The 27,755-nt window shown below is 41.9% G+C and overlaps 1 protein-coding gene across 1 annotated transcript in view; it reads right to left on the reverse strand.

Moving 5' to 3' along the window:
• Window positions 1-524: 524 nt before the first annotated feature.
• CDH8 (cadherin 8) overlaps window positions 525-27,755 on the reverse strand; it is a 780,636-nt gene continuing 753,405 nt past the window's right edge. Inside the window, exons 10-11 of the mRNA XM_078668530.1 lie at window positions 4,939-5,190; window positions 525-2,526 (exon numbers count right to left, since the gene is read on the reverse strand). Of these exons, the coding sequence (XP_078524656.1) occupies window positions 2,036-2,526; window positions 4,939-5,190 (743 nt within the window). The 3' untranslated portion in view covers window positions 525-2,035. The remainder of the gene's footprint in view (window positions 2,527-4,938; window positions 5,191-27,755) is intronic.

Consider the following 27,755-nt stretch of genomic DNA (forward strand, 5'->3'; position numbering starts at 1 on the left):
GGCATGTATGTGCGCCATATGCACACACATGTAAATTTCAGGGGTGCAGCAGGGTGTTCTTGAGACACCCCTGCACCCTTGAAATTATTCTCAATTTGCGATTAACAAATTGCGATTCGCAAATTGAGAATTATTTCACAATCATTCCTATGGGCCTCCTGGCCCATAGGAATGAATGGGAAATTATTCCTTAATTGGGAATTCGCAAATTGCGAATTCGCAAATAAGGAGGAATAAGAAATCGCTAAAAAATAGCGAATTTCAACATACATCCCATTTTGCAATTTCTAAATAGCGATTCCTTAAAAATCGCTATTTAGAAATCGCAAAAGGGTATGTTGATACATCTACCCCCAAGTTTATAGTCTGTTTCTAATGTAAAATATACGTTCAATAAACTCCATGGCAACACCCGCAATCAGTGATCCTGCTACTAATTTCACCATTTTTCAAACACCATGCATGACTCATGAAAAAGGCAGTACACGAGCATATTTATAAAAATATATTTCACAAAGTAGTAAACAATACAGGAGTTTCTCTGAATACAATACATGTAATTATTAAACAAACAATAATATAGCATCAGAGCAAAGTAGAAAATTAATATGATCTGCATGTAATGCTTGGTTTTATTATACAATACCTATTTCTAAATGTCAGGGAATTATTACAAACTGGACATGATTGAAGCTTCTCGAGCTGTTCTGGAGTGCAAGAATCCCTATGTGTAAACATGAACATTATATCATGGAAATGCTAGTAACATAGGCAGTGGAATTATGTACATCCTGGTTGCTGCATTAAAATAGACAAAGACTATGCATGTAATTTTTACTTTTCCGTGTAATGTTTGCTTTTCTAAAAGTCTAAAGTTTAAATATTCACATGAACCTGTTTGCTTCCAGCTACTTGTGCTTGTATTAAAACATCAGATATTTTCTCGTCGATAATGACTTAAATATTTATATAAAAAGGACATGTCTTTCTGGAAAAGGTTCCCATCAAACTAGCTTTCGTTTTAAAATCAACTGTTTGACAATCGATATATAAATTGAATAAAATAAGAAAAACATTCATTATTACATCATCCGCAATGGTAATCGTTTTCATTTGAACATGTATATGTATTAAATATTTATCATACATGTAGAAAAAATAAATCTAAAAGGTTTATTACTTAATGTTTTTTAACTTTCATAAAATCTGTCAAATTATGATTATCAACGTCAATAAATTAAACCAATAGACTATTTTTTTAAAGATGGAAAAATAAATAAACATACAGCAAGAAATCCACCGTTTTTTCTCCGTATTCCCTTCAAAGTGCTGTTTCAGAAGATGAACTGAGGAACGATAGCATGTTTTTTTCTACTACAAAATAGGCCTTTTACTGTCTGAGACTTGTCGTTGTCACAGAAGATGGCGCACGTTAGTAAGAATCACAATTTTGCTACTGAAATGGAGATAGCGCATGTGAACATTTTAAGGCTCAACAACATTAAAGGATGAAATTTCAGTTTGTGGTAATGTGGCCGCAAATTTCGGTATTTACAATGTATGGTCACTGAACAGTAGACACCAGCAGGGCTGTACATTACTATTTAAGTCAATCCTTGTAAAGAAGACCACTATTGCTTTAAAATCATGTGGTGGTGGGTTCTTGGCTGGCAATACATTAAACCAAACGTCATGACAAGAAACAGTTCAGGAGGAAATCCACTGAGGACCATTTTCTAGAACATCGGTTTTCCCAATTCTCTTTGCGCAGCTTCCAAAATGGCATCTTCTTCTTGGTCATAGTGAATACTGAATACCCAAAGACTTCTAGACACTCCACAAACTTTACTTCACACTCCACAAGACTTACCTCCTAACATATACTTTTTTGGTTCAACTTTACAATGTAGTTGATTTCTTGATGACGAGTGCTAAATTTGCCGCTAAAACAAATGGCCACATGAGCCAAACCTAACAATAGTGACCCAGAATGTTACGTAGGTAAGTCAAAATGTAAAAAGTTTGTCATCCACTGTCAAGTTTCTTTATCACTCTCACCAACTGAGTAAAGCTCACCAAGTCTTTTGAAACGAGGACCCCATTCACTGAGGTAGTCATAATTTTGATCTGAGTCTGATGTGGAAGACTCCAAGGAGCTAAGTGAACCAGCCACTGAACCTCTTCCTTCATAGCCATATATCTGAATAGAGTCGTACGGAGGCGCAGTGGGATCATTGTCTGCCTCATGTAGCCGGACATTAATAAATTCATCAACATCAACACCATTGGGAGCAGAGTGGCCCTGTCTGGGCATAAACTGGAGATCTGGTTTGATATCCTTTCTTGGCAGAAAGCCATTAATACCATCTGGATTTTGTAACGTTGCAATATCAAAAGCTTCCGTGTCTTCTTCTCCTCCTCCCTCGTCATCATAGCGAATTATGTTTTCCCGCACATCCTCATCATCCTTGATGATAAGTGGCTCATTTTTATGTCTTCTTAGTGTTACAAATAGCACCACAATAACTGGAAGAAAAAAACAATTGCTCAGTTACTAACAAGCTAAAAAAATGTCTCTCAGCATTTGTATGGATTGCTTCAAATCAAGTTATGCATTATAATATACAGAATTGCCCACACCACCAAGCAACTATCTTGCTGAAACACACTCTCAGAGCACTTCTTAGCCTTGTCAGGATAGGAAGCACTATACAAATTTTGCAATACAACCCATATCTAGGCATGTATAGCTTGCATTATCTATAGCACTAATATGTGCTTTAAGGCTATGTCTGTACTATATCAATACCTCCAACAATATTAAAATGAAGCTTATGTTTAAGAAAATCCTTGAGGATTGTTTTCCAGTGAAAAGGGACTCCTTATTTTTTTGGCTAAATAATAGGACAGCAAAAAATAAAAATTATGGAAAAGATCCACAAAACCTTTTTGTGGTTGCAAACCCTGCATTTAACAAAATGCATTTTTTTGCGACTGCAAAATATTGTCTCACTATGCCTTAGAACCCATGTTGTGATTTGAAAACTATTTCTTACTGATTGAGTGATTCTGAATCACAATTGGGAGGGAGCATGATAGGGTTGAAATGTTATGAGATGTATGAATGGCTTATGACTGTAACTGCAGTTGGAGACCATTAAATCGTTATCAACTAATCAAACTGGGTGCTAACCCATTTGCAATGGGGAAGCTGCCCTCAGATCAGTTACTTAAAAAAAAACACAGGTTGCTTTAAAATAAAAATAAATAGGTTTCTTATTTGGGGGTGCAAAAGCAGAAATGGTAGCCTGGTTCACCTTGCAGACCACCAACCCTGTGTTTGTAGCCAATCACGGGGGATCTCAAACCAGCCTAAAGTCATTTTATGACTCCCTGTTACTGGAGATTTGCAATGCACATAGTTTGCATCGCAAAAACACAGACAGGTGGCAAAAGGTCTGAAGTTAACTTAGGCCCCACATGTGGGCGCATTTCTATATATAGCCAAAAAAGTGGGTGTAGATTTATTATTCTGTTTAGCTATTTTGTTTCTGTGATTATAGTCCGGTTCTCGAGACAGGATATGATAGTGACTGCATTACCCAGAACATTTTAGCTTTATTTCTCCGAGTCATTGTCTCCAATTAACTCCGAACACAGCTGTCAAGGCCTGACTCATTTTTGTTTCTCTCAACAGGATGTTATCCCTCCCACTGTTTCTTGGTAAACGACTAGATTGACTTCAGGTTCCTGCTGTTCACTTAGAAAGCACTAAACATCAGAGGTCCCCTTTTCCTTTTATAATCTTGTGAAGTTTTATTGCTCTTCCACTCTCTTTAAATGTGTTATTGCAAGACAGTTGCCTCTTCTATAGGAACACAAGAAGGTATTTTAGCAATACATTTAATGAAATGACATTTTTCTTTCCTCTGCTTCTATTCAAAACAATGACCACTTTACTCTTCAATTGTTATGTTAAAGTGCAAAACAACATGTTTTGTTTGTGATGTCGAAATTTATGTTCATAGTTTGCACATGACCATTGACAGTGTCTCGGAATGTGGTACCAAACACATTGATAAAACGACTTCCCTTTGTTGTTGGTCAGAACTGTCTTAAAATGATAAAATGTGTTCCAAATGTGATATTTTTTACTCTAAACTGTATATATCTTGCACCTTACTTATTCGGATATATAAATAAAGGTTCTTTTCCACAAATCCTAAAACTGCACTCGTAGAAGTACTATTTCTCACCAGTGCAGATTTGCGATTTTACTCAGTTCAAAACATTTAACAGTATTATACCTGTAAAGCAGTATAACACTATTGAGTAAGTCAGGTTTATAAACAATAATCCCCACCCCCAATGTATGCACCTTGAGAAGGCAGCTTAATGTGGAAATGGCAATTTTTCCCATAGGGAAATCACCCGCATAACGTCTAAGCGTGTTCCATTCCACTTCCTCCCCAAGCCCCTCCACCCCGTTGGAGTGCAGTTACCTCAGCCCTTTGCTGCAGCAAATCTCAGACTGTATCCAGGGTGGTAAGAGATCAGAGAGGAATTTGTGAATGTCCACAATCTCAAAATGTTGTGTTTGTTCAAACTTTAATAGGTAAATTGCACCTTGAGTCGCCTATTCCTCCAAAATTGCATGGGATTTACTACTATATCACTGCATGCAGATGTGGGCTAGATTTATGGACTACTACAAACATCTACACCCCAATCGTATGTGTCGTTTTGTGGTTGGCTTTCAGGCATAAATGATGCCACTTTGGCCATAAACCTAGTTTTAAGGCTGTGAATTGAACTATGAACTACCCCAAATATTTTGTTTTCTTTCTACCATAGACTTCTCTGGTGAACTATCTGACATTCTGCCCCTTCCCAGACAATGAATCCTATTGAAGGCACATTTGTAAATAAAGGACTTACCTAACAGCAATATGATGCAAGCTAATATAGCTATTAAGGCGCCCATACTGAGTCCAATCGGAAGTACATAAGCCTCAACGTTACAGGACTGCACAACCCCATCACTGCTACAGCCACAAACGCGTATGGTGAGGGTGCTGGTGCTGCTCATTTGAGGATTCCCGCTGTCACTTATTATGATTGGCAGCAAATATACTTCTTGCTTCAGTCGGTTGAATCCACTATGCCGAGCCATTACGCTGAGCGAGTTATCTAGAAGAAAGAACATGAAATTACATTAGCTTAAAGAAGGCAAAGTTGTTTATCTGACACAATCCATTTTTTAGGCCCGTATTACAAGTTGGGCGGTTAATTCAGTCCAGTGCGTATTCTCTGGTTTACACATGGGACGGAATTATGACTTTGTTTTTATTGAACACATCTGATAGTTATCGAATGCATTAAATAAACCAACATGCATTAAATTTTGTCTGGTGAAACCTGCCGAAATTTAACAGGGGAAATGTGTACTGTATTTACCGTATCATGCTGATTTTGGTATGTTAAACACCAAAATCTGCAATAGATTTCGCAATAACTTGTAATACGTGCTATTTATTGCACCCAATAAATAACAAACCCCAGGGTATCAGTATTTACCAGGTGCAATAAATAGCACATTTACTTGTAATCAGGCCCTTAGTCTGTATTGCGTTTTTTATGCACATATAGATTCTTACTGCCAGCTTTGTTAAAAGGAATTCTACTGAGTGCAGCAACCAAAGTTGCTTTGCTTCGTCATGCTAGTGGGAGAGAACATTGCAGAGCCATAACTACTAATATATGGTACTGCTGCTTTCTTCCCCATCAGTGGCATACAAACACACACCTTGCAAGCTAGTGAAATGTTGTAAATGTAATGATAGCCTAGGTTTTGTACTGGAAGGGTTCCTTTCCAGTACAAAATACTATGCTTAGAGTAAATATAAAACTTTTCATACAGTGGATGTGTTTTTTATAAGGTAGCACACATGGAATGTAAAAAAAAGTTAGGAGAAATAAAGCATTTCCTCTGTATTAGTGCCTAACTCAAGGACGGCTTAATTTGTGGGCAAAACCAAAGCTACCGATTTTAGTTAGTATAGCTTCGAGTAAAAAACCATGGATCAAAGCGTGGAAAATACCATGTCCCACCCATGGAGTGCCCTTTGATGCAAAGTAACTCAAAACATCACAAAGCATTATTTGCGTTACTTTTAGGGCTACTTTCCAGCAAAGCAAAAGTTTTGCATGGTAAAATGAACACTGCAGGTTTGCATCACTTTCCAGTATAAATTCTTGATACATCTACTCCTTAGTGGAAAGGTAGAAATTTTCTATGGAATTTGTCATTATATATGTGCACTCTAAATTAGCTATGTGGTGCCAATTCCACAGTCACTATTATGTAGATCAATTAGAAATATATACATTATTTTCAATGTTTAATTTGACTGTGATATAACACCTTCTACCATTGATTTCTTTTAGTGATATTTTATGTTATCATTGGATTGCAGCTAAGTTTTAAGGCAACACTTTTCTCCATTATGTTTTTTGGTCCGTGAAACATTTGTGCCTTTTTTTCCAACCTTCTTACATTTTTACTTCACTTTTTTGGGAAATTTGAGGGCTTACTCAAGATGTCTTAATTGCAACACATGTTTAAACTTCAACAACAGGCTGCTGAGGCCAAGATACCGAAGGTGTGTGAAGATTGCCCCAATTGAAAATACATTACCTGCATTAATTCAATAATTTGACATTCCAAATTCTCATATGCATGCTCCAGAAAATGTTTCATCACAACTCTTTACTTGTGCTGAGAGCAAATGTAATCCAGTTTTATCTGTACTTGTCATATTTTATGTACTTATGTATGTATGTACATAGAAAACAGGCATACTTGTGTCTATGCATTTTACTGGAATTTTACTACATTTTTAAGATTAAAGGTAACATATTTGAGGTGATACTGTCATTTAAAGGGGGCTAAGATAGGTGAGGTCAAATCACCTGAAAATATGATTGCTCATTCCCTCACTAATCTGTTCCAGATATACAAATAAATGACATTTTAGGAGCAATTCGGGTAATGTTTTCCTCAAAATATTTCTAAAAGACATCAGTGACAACACATGTGTGAAGCTCGAGTTATCTATGGTGTCATACAGGAGGTGAAAAGCTTCCTTTTTTCTTGACAGGTACATATTGTGTTATGTATGTCCTTCAAATCCTCTTGCCCTGGTCAGATCATCATTACAGGGTGCAGAGTCATGAGGAAGCCATTCACAATAGGGTCTCCGCTCCCTTACCTTATGGTGTATGTAAATTAAAATGTATATTTACTCTGACTACTCTCTGCAATAATCCACTCAACCCAAATGTTGAAAACAATCTTGTGTCCTTCCACCTACCTCATCGCCCTCAGAAAATCCACTGTCACATATGTGAAATGATATGGATCCTACCACTCACACCAACATCATCAGCATCCGCTTCTCCACTGCCTAAATATTTAAAATTGTCTTGTGGCCTAATAACCACCCACACCACTCAATACATTTCAATCCCCTCCCTTGTGCAAATATTAACAATGACCTGGTTCCCTGCCATCCACACGTACCACAGCTTGTGCTAATATCCCTCTCCCTACTCATTACTGTGCTCTCAATAAGCATGCCTGTGCTATGCTGAGAAGCGGCTTTGTGAGACAACCGTTCAGTGTCGGCACTGATTTGATCAGACAGGAAAGAGGGTGGTTGACAGAAGATCACTACCACCCAAAGAAAGGAAGGAGAAGGTTTGTGACTATCATGTGCCATTTAGCCTCCACGCATGGGTCCCCTGAGAGACATCAGTAGTGCTGAAAGCCTGCAGAAGTCCACCGTTCACTGCGGCATCAGAGAAGAAAAACTTTTGTTTTCCACTGTTATTAACTCATAGGAATAAATACATAGATTTGGAATCTGATAGTCTCTTGATGAGAACCGTAATTAACAAATAAATGACCCGAGTCTGCTTCTTGAAATGTTCACTCTTTCAGTAGAACGATAAAGAAACACATGTAAAATTTAAAAATTGAGATTGCTGGAGAATGTGCATCTTCGACTGTGGGTGTCACCCCAAACTTTTTGCCTCCCTCCTCCTCTTTTTCTGACCTTGTTTTTGTTGGCCTTAAATCTCTGACCACTTTATCACTGCTAGCAAGTGCTACAGTGCATGTGCTTCCCCCCTAAACATGGCGACATTGGTGTACACTTGATTGGAATACTTGATTTACTAGTAAGTCCCTTATAAAGCAGTATTACATATACCCAGGATATGTAAGTCAAATGCTACTACTGGATCTGCAGCACTGATTGTGCCATCCATCCACATAAGTAGCTTTTCAAACCTGTCTCAGGACTGCCACTGTAGGGCCTGTGTGTGCAGTTTACTGCCACTTCCACGTGGCATTTAAAACTACTTGCCAAGCCTTAAGTCCACTTTTGTTACATATAAGTCACCACTAAGGTACAGTCTAAGTAACCTTAAGGGCAGGGAGACATGAAAGGTAGTACGTGTGTGTTTAATCTCTACATTTCCTGGTGGTGACAAACACCTAAATTCATTTTTCACTACTGTGAGGCCTACCCCTCCCATAGGCTAGCATTCTGATTTCCTTAATGGACTTTTAAGCTGTAATTCTTGATCAGAGAGGAGTAGTGTTGGACTTGGCCCTTTTGGCAGGTTCACCCCGAAACTTTTTGCATTTTCCCAGCCTGTTTCTGTAACCTGGTGTTGGTGAGTTTAGGCCTCTGCGCATTTTAGCACTGTGGCCCAGTGTAAAGTGTGTGCGCTCTCTGTGTATGTGTGGTGAGAGTGACCTGCCCTCCCATAGGAATGCATGGGGTTATGTGTGTCCATGGTAGTTCCTGATGTGTGGGGACTGCAGGGGCGAGTGTGGTATGTGCGAACTCGTGAGGTTAAATGCTGCGCGACGGTATGCGCAGATTTAATGTGTCTAGTGTAGAAGTGCCACTTTTAGAAGTTGGCATTTCTGTGTGCAGTGAATGTGAATTGACTGTCTGGCTTGTGATTGACAGGACCTGGCTGGCGTACTTGTCTCCAGGAGCCAGGGTGAGTCTGCCTGGTGGTGAATAGGGGGATCTGCATGTAGATGGGAGGGAGGAGTTGCACCTGGGACCTGAATATGGCTGTGCCTTCCCTCCACAATGCTGGCTCCACCCCCTGTGGTTCATCTGAGGTCCCTAGCCTGTCCAGTGAAAGGGAGAGAGGGGCTGAGCAAAACATAGTGCTCAGGAGCTGGTTCTCCCATTGCCTGCACCTTGTAGACAAAGGAAAGTTCCATATAAATATAGGGGCTGTGTCCCCATGAATCTGTTCTGCCTTGGATCCTGACCCTGCGTGTTGCTGCTGGGGCCCGGGGGGGCTGCCATGAGGGCTTGCCACCCTGGGCCCAGAGTGGCCCCTGGATGATCTAAGGATTTCTTGGACCTTTTTGCTCTTTTCTGTTTTACTTTTGCCAAGGCTTGTTATAGCCTGAGCACCTGGGGAGCGCTGTATTTTAAATGCCCCAGGGAAGGAGGAATGCGGCTTGGCAGTGCGGTGCTGACTGACGAGTAAAGGGAATCCCCGGCTAGGGATTCCCCCCGAGATTGCCTTCTTGTCAGCTGCGAGTGCCGACCCCGCTTATTTAATTATTTAATTATTTAATTACGGTTGCCCACCCCGTTTTGGTGCTAGTAATTAAGCGGGTGCCTACCCCGCGGTATGTTTTTAATTGCGAGGGAGCCCACCCCTCATTTTGCCGACAACCAGAGAATCACCGCCGCGGGCCGGATCGGCCCCACAGGAAGTCAGGCAGTGTGATGCCTGACGTGGGGCGGGACTTCCGCTTCCTGAGGGAAGCCCCACGCCCACGGCATCACCCGACGAAAGGAGGAGGAAAGTGGAAGAGTCTGGGGCTCCCGTGAGCTGAGGGAGCCCTGCGTGTTGCACCGAGCATCGGATTCCAGGCAGGGCTCTCCTCCGCTGAGAGAGCCCCAAGTGTGCAGCGCTGGCAAGGCCCCGGTCCCAGAAGAGGGAGCGGGTGAAGCGGAGACTTCAAGCACCATGTCCACCCTAGATAGCACCGGTGAGTCCTGACGGCTAGAGGGGAGGGGGAGAGGCCAGAGTCAGAGCGACCCCGTCCATCAGCGGGCCGCTCCAACTCTGCAATATTGTTTAAAAGGTCCCCGTGGGGGCCCCGAGGTCCCAGGGGCCCATTGTCCCTCAAGAGTCAGCGCGCTCCAACATTATGGGGGCATTTGTTACTTGAAGGGCCAAAGTGGCCCATGGACAGTTCCAAGCAACACAGTTGTTTCCTGCTCAGATGGCGGCATCTTTTGCTTTAGAGCCAGCTTGGCTCTAGCGATGGGCTAACCAATGGGAAGGGGCCCCAGTGGGGGTCCCCCATACACAGTGGTGCCAGTTCGTGATGGGCATGAATATTTTAAGGGCCCCATGTGGCTCCACATTTTGGGGGCAAGTGTCTTCTCGCCAGTTGCGCATAATTAGTTTAGGAGACGTGTGCCCCAGGGGACCTAGTTGTTCCTAGAGCCTAGAGGACTCCACTGCGTTGCTGATGATTGTCAGAGCCTAGAGGGCTCCAACCTGTGGTGCAGTTTGTTCCAAGGGCTAGTGAGGGCCCAGGCCGCATTTTAACTTTTACAGCTGCCGAGCCAGTAGTGGGCAGCGGCACCGTTTAGGCACACTTTGAGAGAGCCCCCGAGAGGGCCAGAGATTGCACGAAGGTGCCAGGCCTTCCCCAGCTGCACAGCACTTAGTGCCAGCTGCAGCATTTAGGCCCCATGTGATGGTTGTCAGCTGCCCAGCAAGTAGTGGTTATGCTGGTGAGATTATGTTTCACTGTGTGAGGTACGCCCCTCATGTGAGTTATACTTAGGAGGTAGGGTCTAATGTGTTTAGACTAGTGAGGAGATTGCATAATGTGTTTATGCTGGTGAGGTTGGCGCAGAATGTAATTCACGCCTGATGTGACTGTGCATAATGTAGTTTATGTTACAGGTTGAGGTCGAGTACAGTTATTACCAGTGGTTATTGGTTGTATGTTTATGATCTATTTTACTTTTACCAATTTCTGCTAAGTGCTGATTCTTACAGTGGCCCACTTGACCCTGTCATGTGTAAATAATCCGTTGTGAATATTGCCCATGCCCTTTGGCACAGTGTATGTTATGTGTTTACTATTCTAATATGTTACGAGAATACAAAGGCTATTTTTATATAACCTTGTGTGGAGTTCCTATTGTAGTGTGCCTGGGATGTAGTTGCAGTGTGCGTGCGCAAATGCTTCACACATTGCCTCCGGGATAAGCCTGACTGCTCGTGCCAAGCTACCAAGGGGGTGAGCAGGGGTTATCTTTGGCGTGTAACTCCCGTGCCCTGGTGGTTTCTGCCTGGTTTTGGCGCAAGCCTTAGCCAACCAGAAATCCCAGTTCTAACAAGTAGCTTTTTCATGTTTCATATCTTTGGAATGGTAATGATAAATCCTCGTTACTGGTGAAGTTGGGTTAAACATTACTGTTTTAGAAAAGCCACTTTTAGAAAGTGTACATTTCTCTGTACTTTCTGCTCTTTGTGCCTGAAAGCCTGCCTCCAATACACATCTGAGTTGAGTGACAGTTAAACTTTGCGCATTACCTCTATACAGCCACAAACACAGGAAGGTGAGGCCCATCTACATTATGAACACTCATCTGCATTATGATGGGTCTTCCTGCGCAAGGAAGAATGGGGAGGGCTGACACTTACACTTCAATGGGTAGTGTCCTGTCCACACACAAAGCACTGGTTTACCCCACCGCAGATAGCCTGGCAGAGAGTTATTTTAAAGTCACATCCTACATCAACAGCCCTTTTGGGTATAAGTACTGGGTCTCAAACCGCCTAAAATTAGACACTTCTGGATCTTGAACTGAACCTCGGTCAGAAGGACTGCTGTGCTGCTGAAAGGACTCAACTGGATTGCTTTTCTAGAAGGACTGCTTTTCTGCTTGATGCCCTGCTGCCTGCTGCTCCCTCACTCTGCTGGATGACTCTGTCTTCCCTCAAAGTGATCTCCAAGGGCTTGCTGGCTTGTCTCCTGATATCTGAAGTCTCAGGTACACAAAACACTTCCTGCAACCCTGCTGGTGCTGTAGGACTCTGATTTTTGTTAGTACTACCCTTGCCTGTGGAGCCCCCTCCAAGCTCTGGGTGTCAGAAGTGGGGTCTGTAGCTGCTTTCATAAAAAACCGACACATTGCATTAACTGTGTGAGAACTTCTGCTGCATCGCCCTTCAACACCTACACAGAGACTGCTCAGTGACAGTGGATCACCAGCCTGCGCAGCTTGATGATGCTCTGCACATCTCGGTGACGATGCATTGAATTCACTTCAATGGAGCTCTACGACGAAGCGAGACCGCCTTTGCATGGCTCAACAACGACGCAGTAGGCTCTCGACGTCGAATCTTGCTCCAACCAAGGTATTTCTTCAGCAGGGTCTGTCTGGGTCCTGTAGCTGGCCTACCATTGATCACAGTCAGCCTGAACTTTGGATTTGCTACGGTCCCTCGTGACCTCAAGTATCCTTTTGACTGCTAGTGACTTTTAAGCACTATTTTTGATGTAATCTTAAAAAATTCATATCTTGAATTCTACTGATTGTATTTTTGTCAGGTTGGTCTCAATCTGCTCAGAGAACTAATCTCTGTGTTTATAACCCTGTGTGGAGTCTTTTTGTGGCTTATATATTGTGCTATGTGTGCATGTGTATGTGTATGTTTGTGTGTTGCACAAATACATTGCTTTTGTAGATAAGCCTGACTGTTCTGTGCCAAGCTACCAGAGGGTGAGCACAGGTTATCGTATTGTGTATCAAGCTTAGCCTGACTAGAGCGGTGATTCCTTTCTGGCCTGGTTGCACACCTCAGTCAAACAGAAATCCTATTTTTAACAGTGGGTATCATACATCTTCCATAACATACATTTAGGAAAGGCCTACCATGCAGATTCCTGCATCAGTTCCCACCAACAAGCAACATCTGTTAACTGAAAATCCAGAACTTTTATTTGAATCTTCCTTACATTTACCTAACCACGCTACCTCCACTTGCAAAAGCATAGCCATAAGTTGACGCGCAACAGTGTGTCTTTCCAAATTAATTGTGGGAAAGGTTTTGGATGAATTTCTGAAGAGCTTACCCTTAAAAATGTAATGTTAGAAAGCACTTATTATGTTAGACAGCGCTTGTATCGCGCACAGCTACTCCAGAGAGTTTCCAGGCGTGTGCCCTGAAGTAAGTAGAAGAGAAGGAGAAAGCTATATAAAAAGCAAGGTCTTCAGTCTCTTTCTGAAAACGTTAGGGTCACTCAGAGCATGCAACTCAATGGGGAGTTGGTTCCAGGCTACTGCACCCATACGTGAGAGGGAGCTGCCACCAATTCTCTGCTTAAAACCCTAGGGACGCATGCCATAAGTTTGGTAGATGAGTGTAACTGCCTAACCGGAGGATAAAACCTGAATCTTGCTCTCAGATAGGCCGGGCCAATCTGCAGGATGTGAAGACTCAAAGTTTTCATGAAAAGGATAGGCTTTCTTTGTTAAACCCAGTTTTTATGTTTTTCTTCCTCTTTCTTTGCACTATATTTTCATGACACGTGTCTTTTTGGAGTGTTTGTATTTCTGATAAACACCTCCTTGCTTTTGATCATTTAAAATACCATACATACTATTGTAAATGCCCATTAGGTGATTTTCTAACCATAAGCTTCCTAACAGAAGTTTTACTTTCGAAACAGTGCTCTTTTCGAGTCATTGGTGCTTGAGGTCAAATTTAAATGCCACTGTTTTATGAGGACTTGTCTGGGAAGCACAAGGTGAATCCATCCACAGTGATGCAGCAGGAAGGCAGATTTCAAAAAGCAAGCTCAAATTCACATAAGTCATCTTCGGCTAACTACCGCACGTTGACAGTCAACAGATTACCACATAAATCAATGCTGATGACCCACTGGACATAGTGACAAAAAAGAAGCTGGCGAAAAGAGACAGAGAATGAAAACATACCCTAGCTGGCGCGTCCTAAGAATCGTGCCGTCAGCAACATTTGTCAAAACCCGATGTCCACAATGAGTAATCTCAACATGTCAAAATGAATACAAAGATTCATCACAAAGGGACAAAATTAAAGCAGGGACAGTAGTTCACAAAGAATAATGGTCTTGAAATGAACAGACCAAAACAGGATTCTGAAGAGAAAACTGCTGTTCTACAATGCCCCTTTCTCCTCAAAAGTAAAGCAATTGGAAATGGAACACCACGTTCAATTACCTTGTATAGTGTTTACTGTGCATATAGACTATTAACATAAATACTAGACATGCCATATAAGATAAGGCATTCTCAGAAGTCGTCATATTGTGCCCTCTTGTTAAACATCCTTGAGGCAATTTCTTTGTTTTTTAAAACTGTAATAAGAGTTTCTAAAAATGTGTGGACATAATTATAAAAATCAACATCAAACATACATTTTTGAGAGGATGTGTCTCTTGCGACATTGGGACTGGGGAGCAAGGTTTGAGTCTCGGCATCAGCAAAATATCCTATAATTCTGGGCAAATCATGTATTTAATTCCTTGGGGCAAAAATGAGAATGTGACCCTGTGTAATCCAACTGGTGCTTATGTAAAGCGCTCCAATACATTTGGGTCGAGTTCGCACTATATAGGACTGCTAAATGAAAACATAATAATAATAATAATATTAATAATAATAATAATAATAATAATAATCATCATCATTTGTTTCCAATGACTACATTGATCCGGCTGCAGACTCAAGGAACTACAACTTACTCTACAGCTCCCACAATAAGTGGTGAGAAACCTTCCTGGCTGCCCAAGTGAAGAAACACTTCAAAAAGGGCGAATGGTGTCTAGCCCCACACCCACTCACTGCAGAGGTACCTTATGCCCCCAGTGATACAGGGAGTGGATGCTATGCTGCAAAGTCAAGATAGGTTGACCTTGTTGTTTCTAGATGCATTGGTGTGCGCTAAGCGACATGCAAACTGTTTATTGAACATAGACATATCCAGGAGCAGTCTGACTGCCTGATCAAAGAAAACATATAAACCAAGTCTGTCATACACAGATTGGGAACAATCAAAGTTTCTGTCTCAGATTTCATGCTCCTGGAATGCAGTCTGAATAAACCCTAAATCCTAACCCACTAGGAGCTCCCACCTATATACCCTAGTTGTGGAAAAATACATTTACAACAAACGCAAGGCGCTGCATAGACTGTACTCCAAGAGGAGTTGAAAGATATCCTGTACATCCTCTGTTTTGGGGCGTAACTTAGCAGCAAAGGACCACGCTTGATTTACAGTTGACTTGCCACAGAAATTCTGGTTAACATTCCCAAAGCAATGTCCATTCATTTTGAAGTTCCCTATCAGCCCCCACAATGATGACTATCAAAGCAAAGCCCGAGTTAGGCTCTGCTCCTCATCCAAGGAAGGCAGGTAAACATCTCTGCATCCTGGCTGCTGGGAATCTCTCTGTTAGAGAACAGATTATATTTACATGAGGCACTTGTTTTGGTATTATGCGCATGTTCAATAGAGGGTTTCAGTGGTTCCCTCAAAGTTCTAGGAGAACTGTTATTCGAGCAATTATTGTGAGCGGCCTTGATTATGGGATTGTAGCTGGTTATGAGTCACTTCTTTCTAAACTGCAAGTTGTTCAAAATACTGCCATACGTTGGTCTGTAAGCTCCTTCTGGTTCGCCTTCGGAGCTCACACTGAAATTTCTTCACTCGCTCAGAGTGAGAAAACGGTCCTTATTCAAACTTCTTTGTCTTGCTCATAAATCTCTGGCTGGCAAGAGTCCATTCTATCTACGAGAGAAACTTCTATCTTACTTACCTGGTAGGAATAATAGATCTAAGAATCAATTGTTGCTATGCCTTCACTGCATCCCTACTGCGAGATACAGCAGAAGGTCATTCTCCTATCTGGCTCCTCTTCACTGGAATAAAACTTTCTTTTCATATCTGTTCCTGATCAGACTTTAACAGTTTAAAAAACTTTTAAAGGCCCGGATATTTTGAATCTCTCTCCTGCCTAGAACCACATAGAGCGCTGAGATACTCCTTCAGGGATGAGTCGCTTGCACTATATTAATTTCCTTTTAAAATAACAACATATTATGCTTCAGCCCTAATTAGATTTTGGTGGATGGGATAATCTGTGACAAACATGGAGATTGTCGCGTCTTCTGTATTACAAGTCCATTTTAGTCTATGGCACTTGTAAAGCAGACCGGGCCAGACTGGCTATACTGGGTATCTGGCATTTCACTGGGAATATGGAAGGGTGGGGGCCGGTTTTGCAGTGGTGGGGGCCGGTTTTGTTACTGGGGGCCAGTTTTGCAGAAGTGCTTCAATATCGGACACCTGTAACAAAAGCAACAAGCATGCATTTCCAGCCTCCTGGAGGTCTGCAGTGTTTCTCAAGTAGCTGGTCTGAGAAAATTGCCAGGGCTGCTTTGGGTTCCCAGTCCCAAATGCAGAGGATGCGATAGCTGTCAAGTTTTGCTGGAGTATCTCATCTGCCAAACTCTAAATAAGAACCATAAAATGCTATTCATCCTTGCCAACCAGTGTGCAAATTACACTTAAGTCAATGGGGTTTGCACTTCTTGCCATCTTAATTAGGAGGCAGTGTTTAAAACAACATATGTTGATACTTTTATTTTAGCCCCAGCATAAAGAGTAAGGTCTACCTGGACAACGTGGAATTATGAGACAGTGTGCTTATTTTCAGCTGTTAGTCCTTCTTCAGTCTCTCACTCTCCCCTCCCGCTTTGCAAATAGGATGGAAGAGTTTACTGCATAGTGATACTTTCCTACAGTACCCTATGCTCTAAAATTGCTTTCTTTAAAAAAGAGTACATAATTGCTGGTCATTTGCACATAACTGAGGGACAACAACTTTAGAGCATTGGCCGGAAGCTTCCACAGCCAAACAAATAACATGCATGGCCTATGTTGTTCCCTTATGTATATCCCCTACTTTAATGTAATTTGGGGCTGAATTTGTTTGCCACTAAATTCAGTGGTGGCTGGTAAGGAATAGTGTCAAGGGGTGGGGAGGAAAGGCGTGGTTAGAAAAACAAAGAAAGAAAGAAAATGTACCTGCTGTTGTGGTCGCCGGTTACCGGTCGCTGCCTCTCCTCCAATGCAGGAAGCACACAGGCTCCCAGACCTAGCCAATCACGATGCTGCCTTACAGCAGCGTTGTGATTGGTCTGAGCGCAGTGGTTCGCGCTCAGAGAGGAACTAGAAGCCTGGCATGTTCTTCACCAGGCCGTGCATTTCAGCCTGTGGAGAATATGCAAAGTGCACATGATCATTTGACTGGTCCAAGACGGCCGGCCAAACTGTCATGCGCACTATAGGGAGTGCTCATCACTCCTCCCCCTGCTCTGGCCAGCCCTGCCCTGCTCCACCCTGCACCTATGCAGGAACGGAAAAATAAAATGATTATAATGTTCTGTTATTATCATCTTATTTTTTCTTAATGCAGTGGGGCGACACTAGCCGACGATGACTACATTAACTCTACTTATTAACTTCGACACGGCAGCTTTCAAGCCACATTTCCAAAGCAGACAACATCACATTGTGGTAGATGGAATTATGAAAAAGCCTGGCTTAGTGGCCACGGCAGTGTGAAAATGCAACAGACCTCTCGGTATGACCGTGATATATCATATAGAGAAAGTGCAATGTATATGCTCTAACGTATATATGTACCAAGAAAGTATTTGCCCTGTATTCTAGTTCTGGATTTTGCTTGCAGAAAGGTATGTTATTGCATGACTAGATGCATGAGGTAGACATTACTCTGCCTTTTCATGCACCTGACATTTCACAAAACCATTTGATGGCACATGTGAATAGCTCCTACTTGGTTTTCCTCCACAAGGGTCAATCAATTTTGAAACGGATGAATGTCAACCTAAAACATATTCATTTTGCGCACGTGAGGCACATACATCATACGCTCTATCCCAGTCCTGTCTTAAAGTCTTTGGCCCTTTAGTTTTTGTAGATACTTTCATTCCTTACAATCGATATGAATGTGCCGCAAATTGTGCCGTTCCAACCTTGTGTCTGTGACATTGCCTGAAAGTCAGTAGAGGATAGAAACTGTTCGCCGCGTAGCCCTAATGCAGTTATTTATATACATGTAATAAACCGTTGAAATAAATCATTATTTGCAGCCAGAGGTGGAATAATGAAAATTCTAAATAATATCAAGTTTATTATGCAATCAATGAACATGACAAATGTTTTAATAAAGGGCCTTTTATTTCGTGGCATTCATATATTTAAAAAACAGCACTGCATAATATAAACTGGGACGTACAAATGTATAAATCTGGGATTTATCATGGGTGTAGTGGCTTTTACTGCTAATTATGTACTTAATTTTTCTTTACCACATGCGGGATTGTGTAGGAGAATCCAACTAAGTGGAGAAAATGAAAGTGTTCCTTCATAATGTGCTACGTTTGCGTTAATGAAAACATGTTTATGGCAGATAATGTCCGGCACTGATTTTTTTTTAAGTGCAAAAACGGAGGATACATATATCTATTTTTGACATTTATGACCTTTTAGCTTCCTTCATTTTGTGACGTCAAGGTACTTTGCATGATTCATAAGAACCGTGCATGCAACCTTCCCTAAGGAGAGAGATGAATGGACAATAATTCTACTACAGAAAAAAGTGCTATAGTATCTAGCAATTCTTCCTGGGTTTTTGGAAATAAGGTCAAACTAACTCAAATTACTTTGGAGTAATATGGGAATGTGCAAATCTGGGGGAATCCTGAAAGTGGATAACCACTAAAATTCCTTAACTCCACGTTGGTTTACTGCCAAAGGTCTGGAAAGCATCAGGCTCTTTGCCTTTTTGCCCTTATGGTGCACTCCTCCAATCTACCTATTTTCTTAATCAAAAGTGTTGTCCTACTCACATCATGGAAAGCCCACAGTTTCTGATGCATTAAAGACACATTGGGCCTCATTTATGAGGCCGTGCGTCACTTTTACGGCGCTGGCGCACCAGTGGTGTAAAAAATGCTCCTTGTTGCGCCATATTAGTGACGCACCTAGGCAGATGCGTCACTTTGTAAACCCCTGCGCCACATTATACCTGCGCCAGGTATAATGTATACAGGGGGGCGTTCTCCCGCAAAAAGCCTCGTAGAAGTGACGCAGTGAAATCTATGACATTTCACTGCGTCACTTCTAGGACGCCGTGGCGTCAAAATCTTGTGCCTGCCTCAGAGCAGGCATAAGACTGACGCAAGCCTTTTCACATGGGGCTTGCCCCATGTGAAAGGATGCATTGCTGGAGTTGCATCACTTTTATGACACACTCCAGCAATGCGCCACTTTTGCGCTTAGAGATACGTCAGAAATACTGACGTATCTGTAACTCCTTGCGACATGATGCGTCATACTGTAAATATGACGCATCAGGTATGTCGCAAGGAGTGCGCACTGAAAAGTGACGCATCGCTGTTTTGATGCAGCGAAGCGTCACTTTTCATAAATGAGGCCCATTGAGCATAACATTGGCAGGCGCAGCTCCTCCGCTAAGGCGGAGGAGCGTCGCCCCACTGCAGAGCAGCAAAAATAAAATGATAATAACATTGTCATTATACATTTTTTTGTGTAGCTGCGGGGCTGGGTTAAAGCGGAGTGGGGCGGATGGCACAGGGGGAGGAGTGGTGTACATAACGCAAAGTGTGCATGAACTGTTTGGCCGGCCCTCTCAGGCACACTTTGCATGTTCCTACCAAGCTGCATTACACAGCCTGGTGAAGAAAATGCAAAGCCTCGCTGTCCCCATCTGAGCTCCGAACCAGGCATGCAGACCAATCATAATGATGCATTGCAGCATTGCAATTGGCTCAGGGGATCCCCTGAGCCAGGTGCTTCCTGCTGCCAGGACTGCATGAAGAGGACGGAGGCGAAGCGGCGGCCCGGCGAAAATGTAAAAGGTATTTTATTTATTTTGTATTTTGTCTCCCCCATCCCCCCTTCCCCCCCACCACCGTTCACTGCCAGCCACTCCTGAACATTTGTGTTCTATTATTGTCCATTCCCCGCTGTCCTCCTATTTAGATCCTAGAGAGTAACGCACGCCGCAAAGTAACTCTTCCTGCTCAGCTCGTTAATTGTAAAATAGAGACTCCTCAAGCACCAAGCACTCTGCCTCCATTCTTATTGAGGAACGTCCACTTCATAGACTCCTGAAAGGGGGTCCCTTAGCACAAGTCACTTTCACTTGCAGCTGCATGGAGCTCTGTAGGCGGGCTATGACTAGCCACCGGACCCTAATAATCTAGGCTCTTGTATGTGATGACTCAAACACAAGCATAGAATGACTTAGAAATTGAAGTAAAATAATAAAATGTATACTAATAACGATAGTCTTCATACGAGAAAAGAGTTTACACATTTACATAGAGCCACTGCCATATATTGTTTTTTGATTGCATCAGAGATTAAATGCTTTCAATTTAGAAATCACAAATGTGGATTTTAATTTTATACTCCTTGAAACAAATAGTTTTTTAACTTGAATTCTAGAATAGAAACTGTAAATGCATTCAAACATTTTACTGAACCAAAATATATTGAAGTATGCCCTATATAAAATGCTAAATGTACTTTAGGGAGATTCTCTCCAATCGTTTGGCTTTTAAACCACAAGAAATTTAAATTTCAATACAACCCCAATCATGGTTATTTTTATGCAAACGATCCATAATACCACTACAAGACATGAAAGATTGCATACATTGTCATAGTTTTCAGCACGTGATTCCTCAAAACCTCAAAAAAAAATTAAAGAGACATAATGTTAATCAAACATGTAGTGGAGTGTCCCAACAGGCTTAAGGATTCCTTAAGTCATTTCTTTTTGTTGAAACGACTATGGCATTAAAACAATGCCAAAACCACAGTCAATGATGTGTCATAGCATATTGCACAACAAATTACTTTCCTCCCCATATTTAAAATGCTTGTAAACCTGTTTAATGTGCCTTGATGTATAAATGCCTGATGTTTAAATCTTACATTATTTACTCAAACCAACTTTTAAAGCATTGTGTAACCTGTCATACACATTTTTACAGACTAAACCAAAACTTCTTGTTAGTGAAGACAAAATGTGAAACCACTCTCTGATGCTAAGCACTGTAAAAGCCATGCTTGTGCTGGATATATAAATATATAAGCTCAGTCATCCTTCTCTTACCTCCACCCCAGAAAATGTACCATCACACAAAGTCAAAGGGTACTATTTCAATAACACAAAGACCACGAAGAAGCAGGCTTAGTTAAACCAGTTAAACTAATAGTGCTAATTATTTCCAAAAACAATATATTTGAAACACATCTGCCAATCACAGCTTGCTTTAACACTGGGATCCAGCTAGACTATCAAAATCCCTTTTAGTACGAACTCTAAAGTACTTCTATATGAAATTAAAAGACCAATTTAACAGCTGTTAAAATTGTCACCCTAATGCATAGTGAGTCTACATGACTATATGTAGAAAACCTAATCTCAACTAAATCTGAAAGAGTTATGAACCACTAAAGTTCCACAACAAACAAGTCACCACTCTTTCTTCTACCCACCACGCCACATAATCAAATTAACTGCTTTAAATAAGCTTCAATCATGGATTTAACTAACATCGTCACAACGTAACATCACCTAGTGAAAACATTACTCACGCAAGGAATCTTCTCTATTAGATAGAACGCAGGATATATAGTCTGAATATTTAAGAGAGCAGGTCTAATGTCTGAGCATTTCACCAATAACAGACCCATAACACAACTACCATACTTCTGGAAGTTAAGAGAGTCATCATCAAACTGCAGGAAGAAATCAATCATACCCAACTTGAACATCACTTCTGCTTCAGTTTCAAACTACAATACAACACTGATATTGTGATCCCCCATATTCTGGGTAAAAACTTTAAGGATACAGAAAACAAGAATCCTTGATTACAGGTCTAGTTAAATCATGCGAGAGACTTTAACACCAATGAACATCAAGTTGAGAATACGTTTCTCAAATGGGGCAAGGAGTACAGTGGCCCATTTCCTCCCTCTACAACCCACACAACTTGACTGCTACAGTTTTCTTGAAGTTCATTTGTAAAGATATGTCTGACTTTTTCACCGTCTACTAACGGGTGCCATATTTTGTCTATGCATATCTAGTTAATGTATCTTAATTGTCTTCTGTTGATGGCAACAATACATGGCTCTACTTTCATATTTCTGAGGATGGACTGGTGTTAGTGCACTTGTATTTTTAATTGCTTGGACGTGCTAAACAATTCTGCAAGTTAAAATTATTATTAAGAAATACTGTAAAATTAATTAACATACACAAGTTACAATACAAATTATGTAAGCCAGGCATGAGGACATAGACAGGGATCTACACATGAGCATTCTGTTTGAGGATTTTGCTCAACAATTCAGGAGCAATTGAGCTAGATGTGCCACTCCTTGTGGACAAACTATAGCAGGCACTTAGATGAGCAGCTCTTTCACTTGAATGTGATCAAGAGCTATTGGATCAAGGGACAAAGACAATCTAGGGTGGTGGCTAGGTATGCTGGTGTAAGAGGCAAATTAAATTGCACACCATATTTTCGTGCACGTTACTGACTTTCGGCAAGTGTTTCACCTTTTAATGTAGTCTCCATATAGGAGTCTCTTAATGCTGTTTTTACAATGGATCTTATTCCTGAAGGTGGCTCTCTATGCAATCATTCCTTTATGCATACTCCCACTTTAGGAAATATATCACCTTTCAAAGGTGTCATCGTATAGCCTGTCTTTCTGTCCACTATTGTCAGTTGTGCACAGGTTTCACTAAGTAGAGAGGTCTCTCTTTTATGGAGAGGCCTGATTTTATACTGCGGTTTTAGTATACGTAGGATTCTTAACCTTAGCATGTATTTTTATCAAAAGAATCACTTTATTCACGAGTTCAACTCTTAAATACACTCATTTGAAATGTCTGGCTTTATGTACGGGTCTCTCTCTTTGCAGCTGTCTTACTTGAGGCAGTTTTGGGGAAGTTTGCCTCCATGCAGAAGGGTTAATTTCTGGCAGAATCTCATTTTATGATGAGTCTCTGTCTATAAATGAGTTTATGCATGTTGTTTACTTTGTGCAGGATTTTGGCTTCTTACAGAGGTTTCCATTTTATGCAGAAGTCTGACTTCATGTACAAATTAGAATTCATGTATTTGTTTTAATGAAATGCTCTCCCTTGAGCTTACCTTATAAGGGGCAAACATCTATGCAGGAGTCTTTACGCATGGGTCTCTGTATGTAGAACTCTATCTCTTGATGTGGTATACAACAACTATACATAATCATAACCTTACTTGTAGTGTGTCTTTATGTGCAGGTGTCTGTTAATGCAGGACTGTCAGTTAATGCAGGAGTCTCTCTGTGCTGCACTCTGTCACTTAATATAGCATACTTCTATTGTAATTATGCTAGAGCCTAACCTTGTGCATATCTGTCTAGCAATGTGACTTTCTATGGAGGAATCTCTCTCAATGCAGGACTTTCATGTTAGGGAGGAGCCTCTCTGTGCATGGGCCGGTACTCATTTAATGTAGTAGACCCGTTTTGAAGCCCCGCTTTATGCAGTAGTTACTCATTATGCAAAACCTTTGTGTTCATAACAATATTTTCGAGGACTAATGTCCCTCTTTGGGTGGGAATCCATCTCAGTACTTTGCTCTTCCTTGCTTGAGGCACAGCAAGTTCTGCTTAGCAAAATTGAGATTTGTAATGGACTATTTTTCTTCCTTGTTGGAATTCTTTTGAAAATAAATGACCAGATCAGCAAGGAACGATTCTGACATACTAAAACTCTGGAGTGACAAATTAACGTATTATTGTAATTGTGAATTATATTTTAGGATTTTTTTCTTGGTATTTTTTATTTTGTATTTATAAAGTGTAAAGTGCCAGCTCTACTTTATTCAGAACCTCCACTTAGTGACTCTACCCATGGCCTGCAAATTGTGAAAAGCGTAACAGCTGTTTTCACAAGAGTCCGCTCTGCATCCTTGTGTGCCACCACCACCACCACCACCACCAACTCCTTATAGTAACAACACATAGTCTTATCTGACTCCATTACTGATTTACAAGCAATAACCAACAACAACAAAGAAATCATACTCAAGTGTTCATTGCAGTCAGGCCATTGTCTTCTCGTCAATCTTTTCCTCATACAGCGCCACACCCTCAGGGTCACTTAGTCTGTCTCCGTCAAACATGAGTGACAGGGTTGTGGTGTAGAGCAGGTGTGCTCAACAGATGGTGGCTTAACGCTTGAGCTCTGCATTTCCACAGCACTCAAAGGGGCCTTCTGGGAGCTAGGACATCTTCAGTCACTGTGAGTCTCATTTCAGGTGTGGAGCTCATGGGTGAAGTGAGTGAGTGTGAGCAAACGTGCACACATCCAGCACAGTCGCATTTAGCAAGGCAGAGAAAGCAACTAAAAGGAGGAGATTGTGGGGGGGACAGTAGTGAGTGAAAAGAAAGGGTGAGACAAAGAGGGAGCGACTCTGAAGCAGATGCTAATGAGGAAAGAGAGAGAGGAAGTGGTAAAAGGGGCAGGGAGGTACTGCTTTACAGCTATAATTCATTAACCATAAAATGCACACTGACAAATCAAACTCAGTTCCAAATATACTTGTGGCACTGGCCCCTGTCTCTGGGTCCCTGGAGCCATCCCCCAGCCGTGAATGGTGTTTCGGGTTCCTTGTGCTGATTGTGACAGACTATAGGACTGACTGAGCAAGGAAAGGCAAATAATCTTGGGGGAATATTAACAAAACAATGTGTGGAGCTGTAAGAAAATCAGCAGCGCTGTGGTCTGACAAATTAAAACGCATGGATGTGCCTTGTTTACAAGAATCAGTGCACCCCTGTGTTTCCCTTAGTGCTGGTGCAAAAAAAGCTGCCTAGCACCAGCGCAGGCACCCTGCCGCCATGTGGGAAGGGTGCCTGCACTGCAGGGGCGACTGTTTATGTGCAGGAAGGGAGACCTGCCTGCACAGAAACAATAAGTCATGGCAATTTGCTCTTTCTATGTGTGTGCTGCAGACTGCAGCACACATGGATAGAGAAACAAAAGGAGGGTAAATTAATGATTTCACCTCATATCGCTATTTTACTGCCTGGTAATCCATGGCATTAGAAAGGCACTGGTTTTGGCACTGCCTAAGCCTTATTAATCTGGGACAGCGTCAAAAAGCAAGGGGTGTTGCAGTGGAACGCCCACAGCAACACCCATTGCACCCAACGTTGCTGCAGAGTACTGGGGCTCAAAAGGGCATATTTACAAGGTAGCATTGAATGAATGCATGAATTATGGATTTGTAGAGCGAAACTAAACCCATAGGCATCAAGGCGCTAAAAGATGGTACAACTGTTTGAGAAGAGGTGGGCAGATCACAGGTAAGCTTCTCGGAAGAGCCAGGTCTTGAGTGTTTTGCGGAAAAGGGCATGAGAAGCAAGACCCTTGAGGTCGTCAGGGAGCGTGTTCCACAGTATGGGTGCGAGGGAACGGAAGGCCCTTCCACCCCATCTGGCCTTGAAGACTCGGGGGACAGTCAGGAGATTTTTGTTGGCCGAACGAAGAGCCCTGCCAGGGACATAATGGGACACAAGGGAACGAATGTCTTTCGGCCCAGTCCCGTTTAGGGCAAGATGCGTAAGGCAGAGGGCCTTAAAGTTAATCCTGGCCTGCATGGGGAGCCAATGCAAGTTCCTCCTGATGGCAGAGCCTGTAAATATGGGAAATGGATCTACGCCGCCGGAGCATCAAAAAAAGCAATGCTCCGATGGCAATTGGTGCTTGTAAACCTGCCCCTTGATCTGTAGACACAGTGATAACTGGAGCACCTTGACTGCCTGGCCTTGTGTGTGAGGTGCTTCTGCAGGAGCATACCACACCTGTCCTGTGCCACCTATTCACAGTGTCTTCTGCTGAGGTGGGAGACACTTTCCAGCCGTAAGTACCACAGCTGACACAGAAACAATCCTAGCCAATGAAGCATTGTCAATGCAAGGACCATGGCTATAAGGTAATACAGCAGATGGTCCTAAAATGTCGTTATCTTTATGCCCTTTAAAAAGAAAGCAATGTTTGGCTTTAAAGGTCACAACATGTTATTGGTCTTGGCTGTAACTATTTCATTTTAACTGGTAAATCAAAAAAGGCACGTCTTTTATGGAAATTTAAATTGCCGGTTGAAATCTTTAGGTGACCACGCTGTTAAACACCCGATCAGCCTTGTATTAATGTTCCTGCATGTCCAATTTCTTATTTCATCATGCACTCAGAAAAATGGAACCATTAATATTCCTAAAGACTTTGAGGGAGCCGTTCTTTTCATGTCGGAATTGTTAGCATGTGCGGAAAATGCAAGTGGGTTTTAATTGGAAACTTTACAGCTGGAAACCGTAACACATCAGGAGATGTTATTAATGTGCGTTGGCACTGCTGTGTTTTGAATGGTAAGATATTAGTTCTGTTTAGTTCGCAGGAGCACTGGCGAGCAGATTAAAGAGAATTCTCATTGTATGAGCACCGTGTGGGGTCACATCAATAGTGCAGAAAGGCGCCATTTACAAAGGGAAATGAGAAATATCTTGAAAGCAAACTTTCAAGGACACAACCGGGTAAAAGGCTGGAATGCAATGTTACTTTTATTCTAAAATGTCTCTGGCTACATAAATCAGAAAAGCATTGAAAGCTGCATCACCAACAAAACTCTGAATGCAAATGAACCGAATCATTTCCTGCCTCGTTTCGTTTCTTTCAGGCGCTGCCATTTTATGTTTCAAAATGTTCATTTCAATACCCACTATTATAAAACATTTTGACACATAACTTTATAGTCCGTTCTCGCTCTTTGAAAGTTACTTGGCGGTCACTGGTTTTGGCGTCTAATTACAAAGATCGCACTGATGCTAGCGGTGCACATTTCATTGGCATTTGCACCAACATTTGAACCAATCGAATGTTACAAAATATAGCACCGGATTTAGAGATTGGCCTTCGAGTGCTTGGTAAGAAACATGACGTATATTCCGTCCGCCCTAATACAAGCGCCTTATATCTTAAATCTCTTATTCGGACAGGATATCCATCACGTTTGTGACTGCTTATCCACCCGCTGAACCCTAAATCAGACAATAGTTTTGTCACTGGTTAATCCCTGTCTGTTGGAAATTGCGCCATCACTTTTGTAATCTTTGTATAATACGGTCCTTGGTTTTACCATATATGTTTTGATGGAAACAGTCTTATTTAAAGATGGTGTCAAACAGTACAAACAAAAATGTGTACTCTAAAGTATTGCAAGGGGCCACCCCTCATAAGGGGTGTGGCTCCGTTAGTGGCAATCAAAGGGCCAACCAGTTAGTGCAGGGGGTTCCTTTTTCCGGGTCGCCCGACCCGGAAGGGATTAGGGCATGTAAACAGGAAGCGCGTCAGGAGAGGGGTCGGAGGGACCCAGAACCTGTTCAAGGGCGCGAGGCTTGAAAAGCCAGCGCCTCAGTACACGCCCCCTCTTTTGTTCACTTCACCT

The sequence above is a fragment of the Lissotriton helveticus genome, chromosome 12 (assembly GCF_964261635.1).
Source record: "Lissotriton helveticus chromosome 12, aLisHel1.1, whole genome shotgun sequence".
NCBI classification, from domain to species: domain Eukaryota; kingdom Metazoa; phylum Chordata; class Amphibia; order Caudata; family Salamandridae; genus Lissotriton; species Lissotriton helveticus.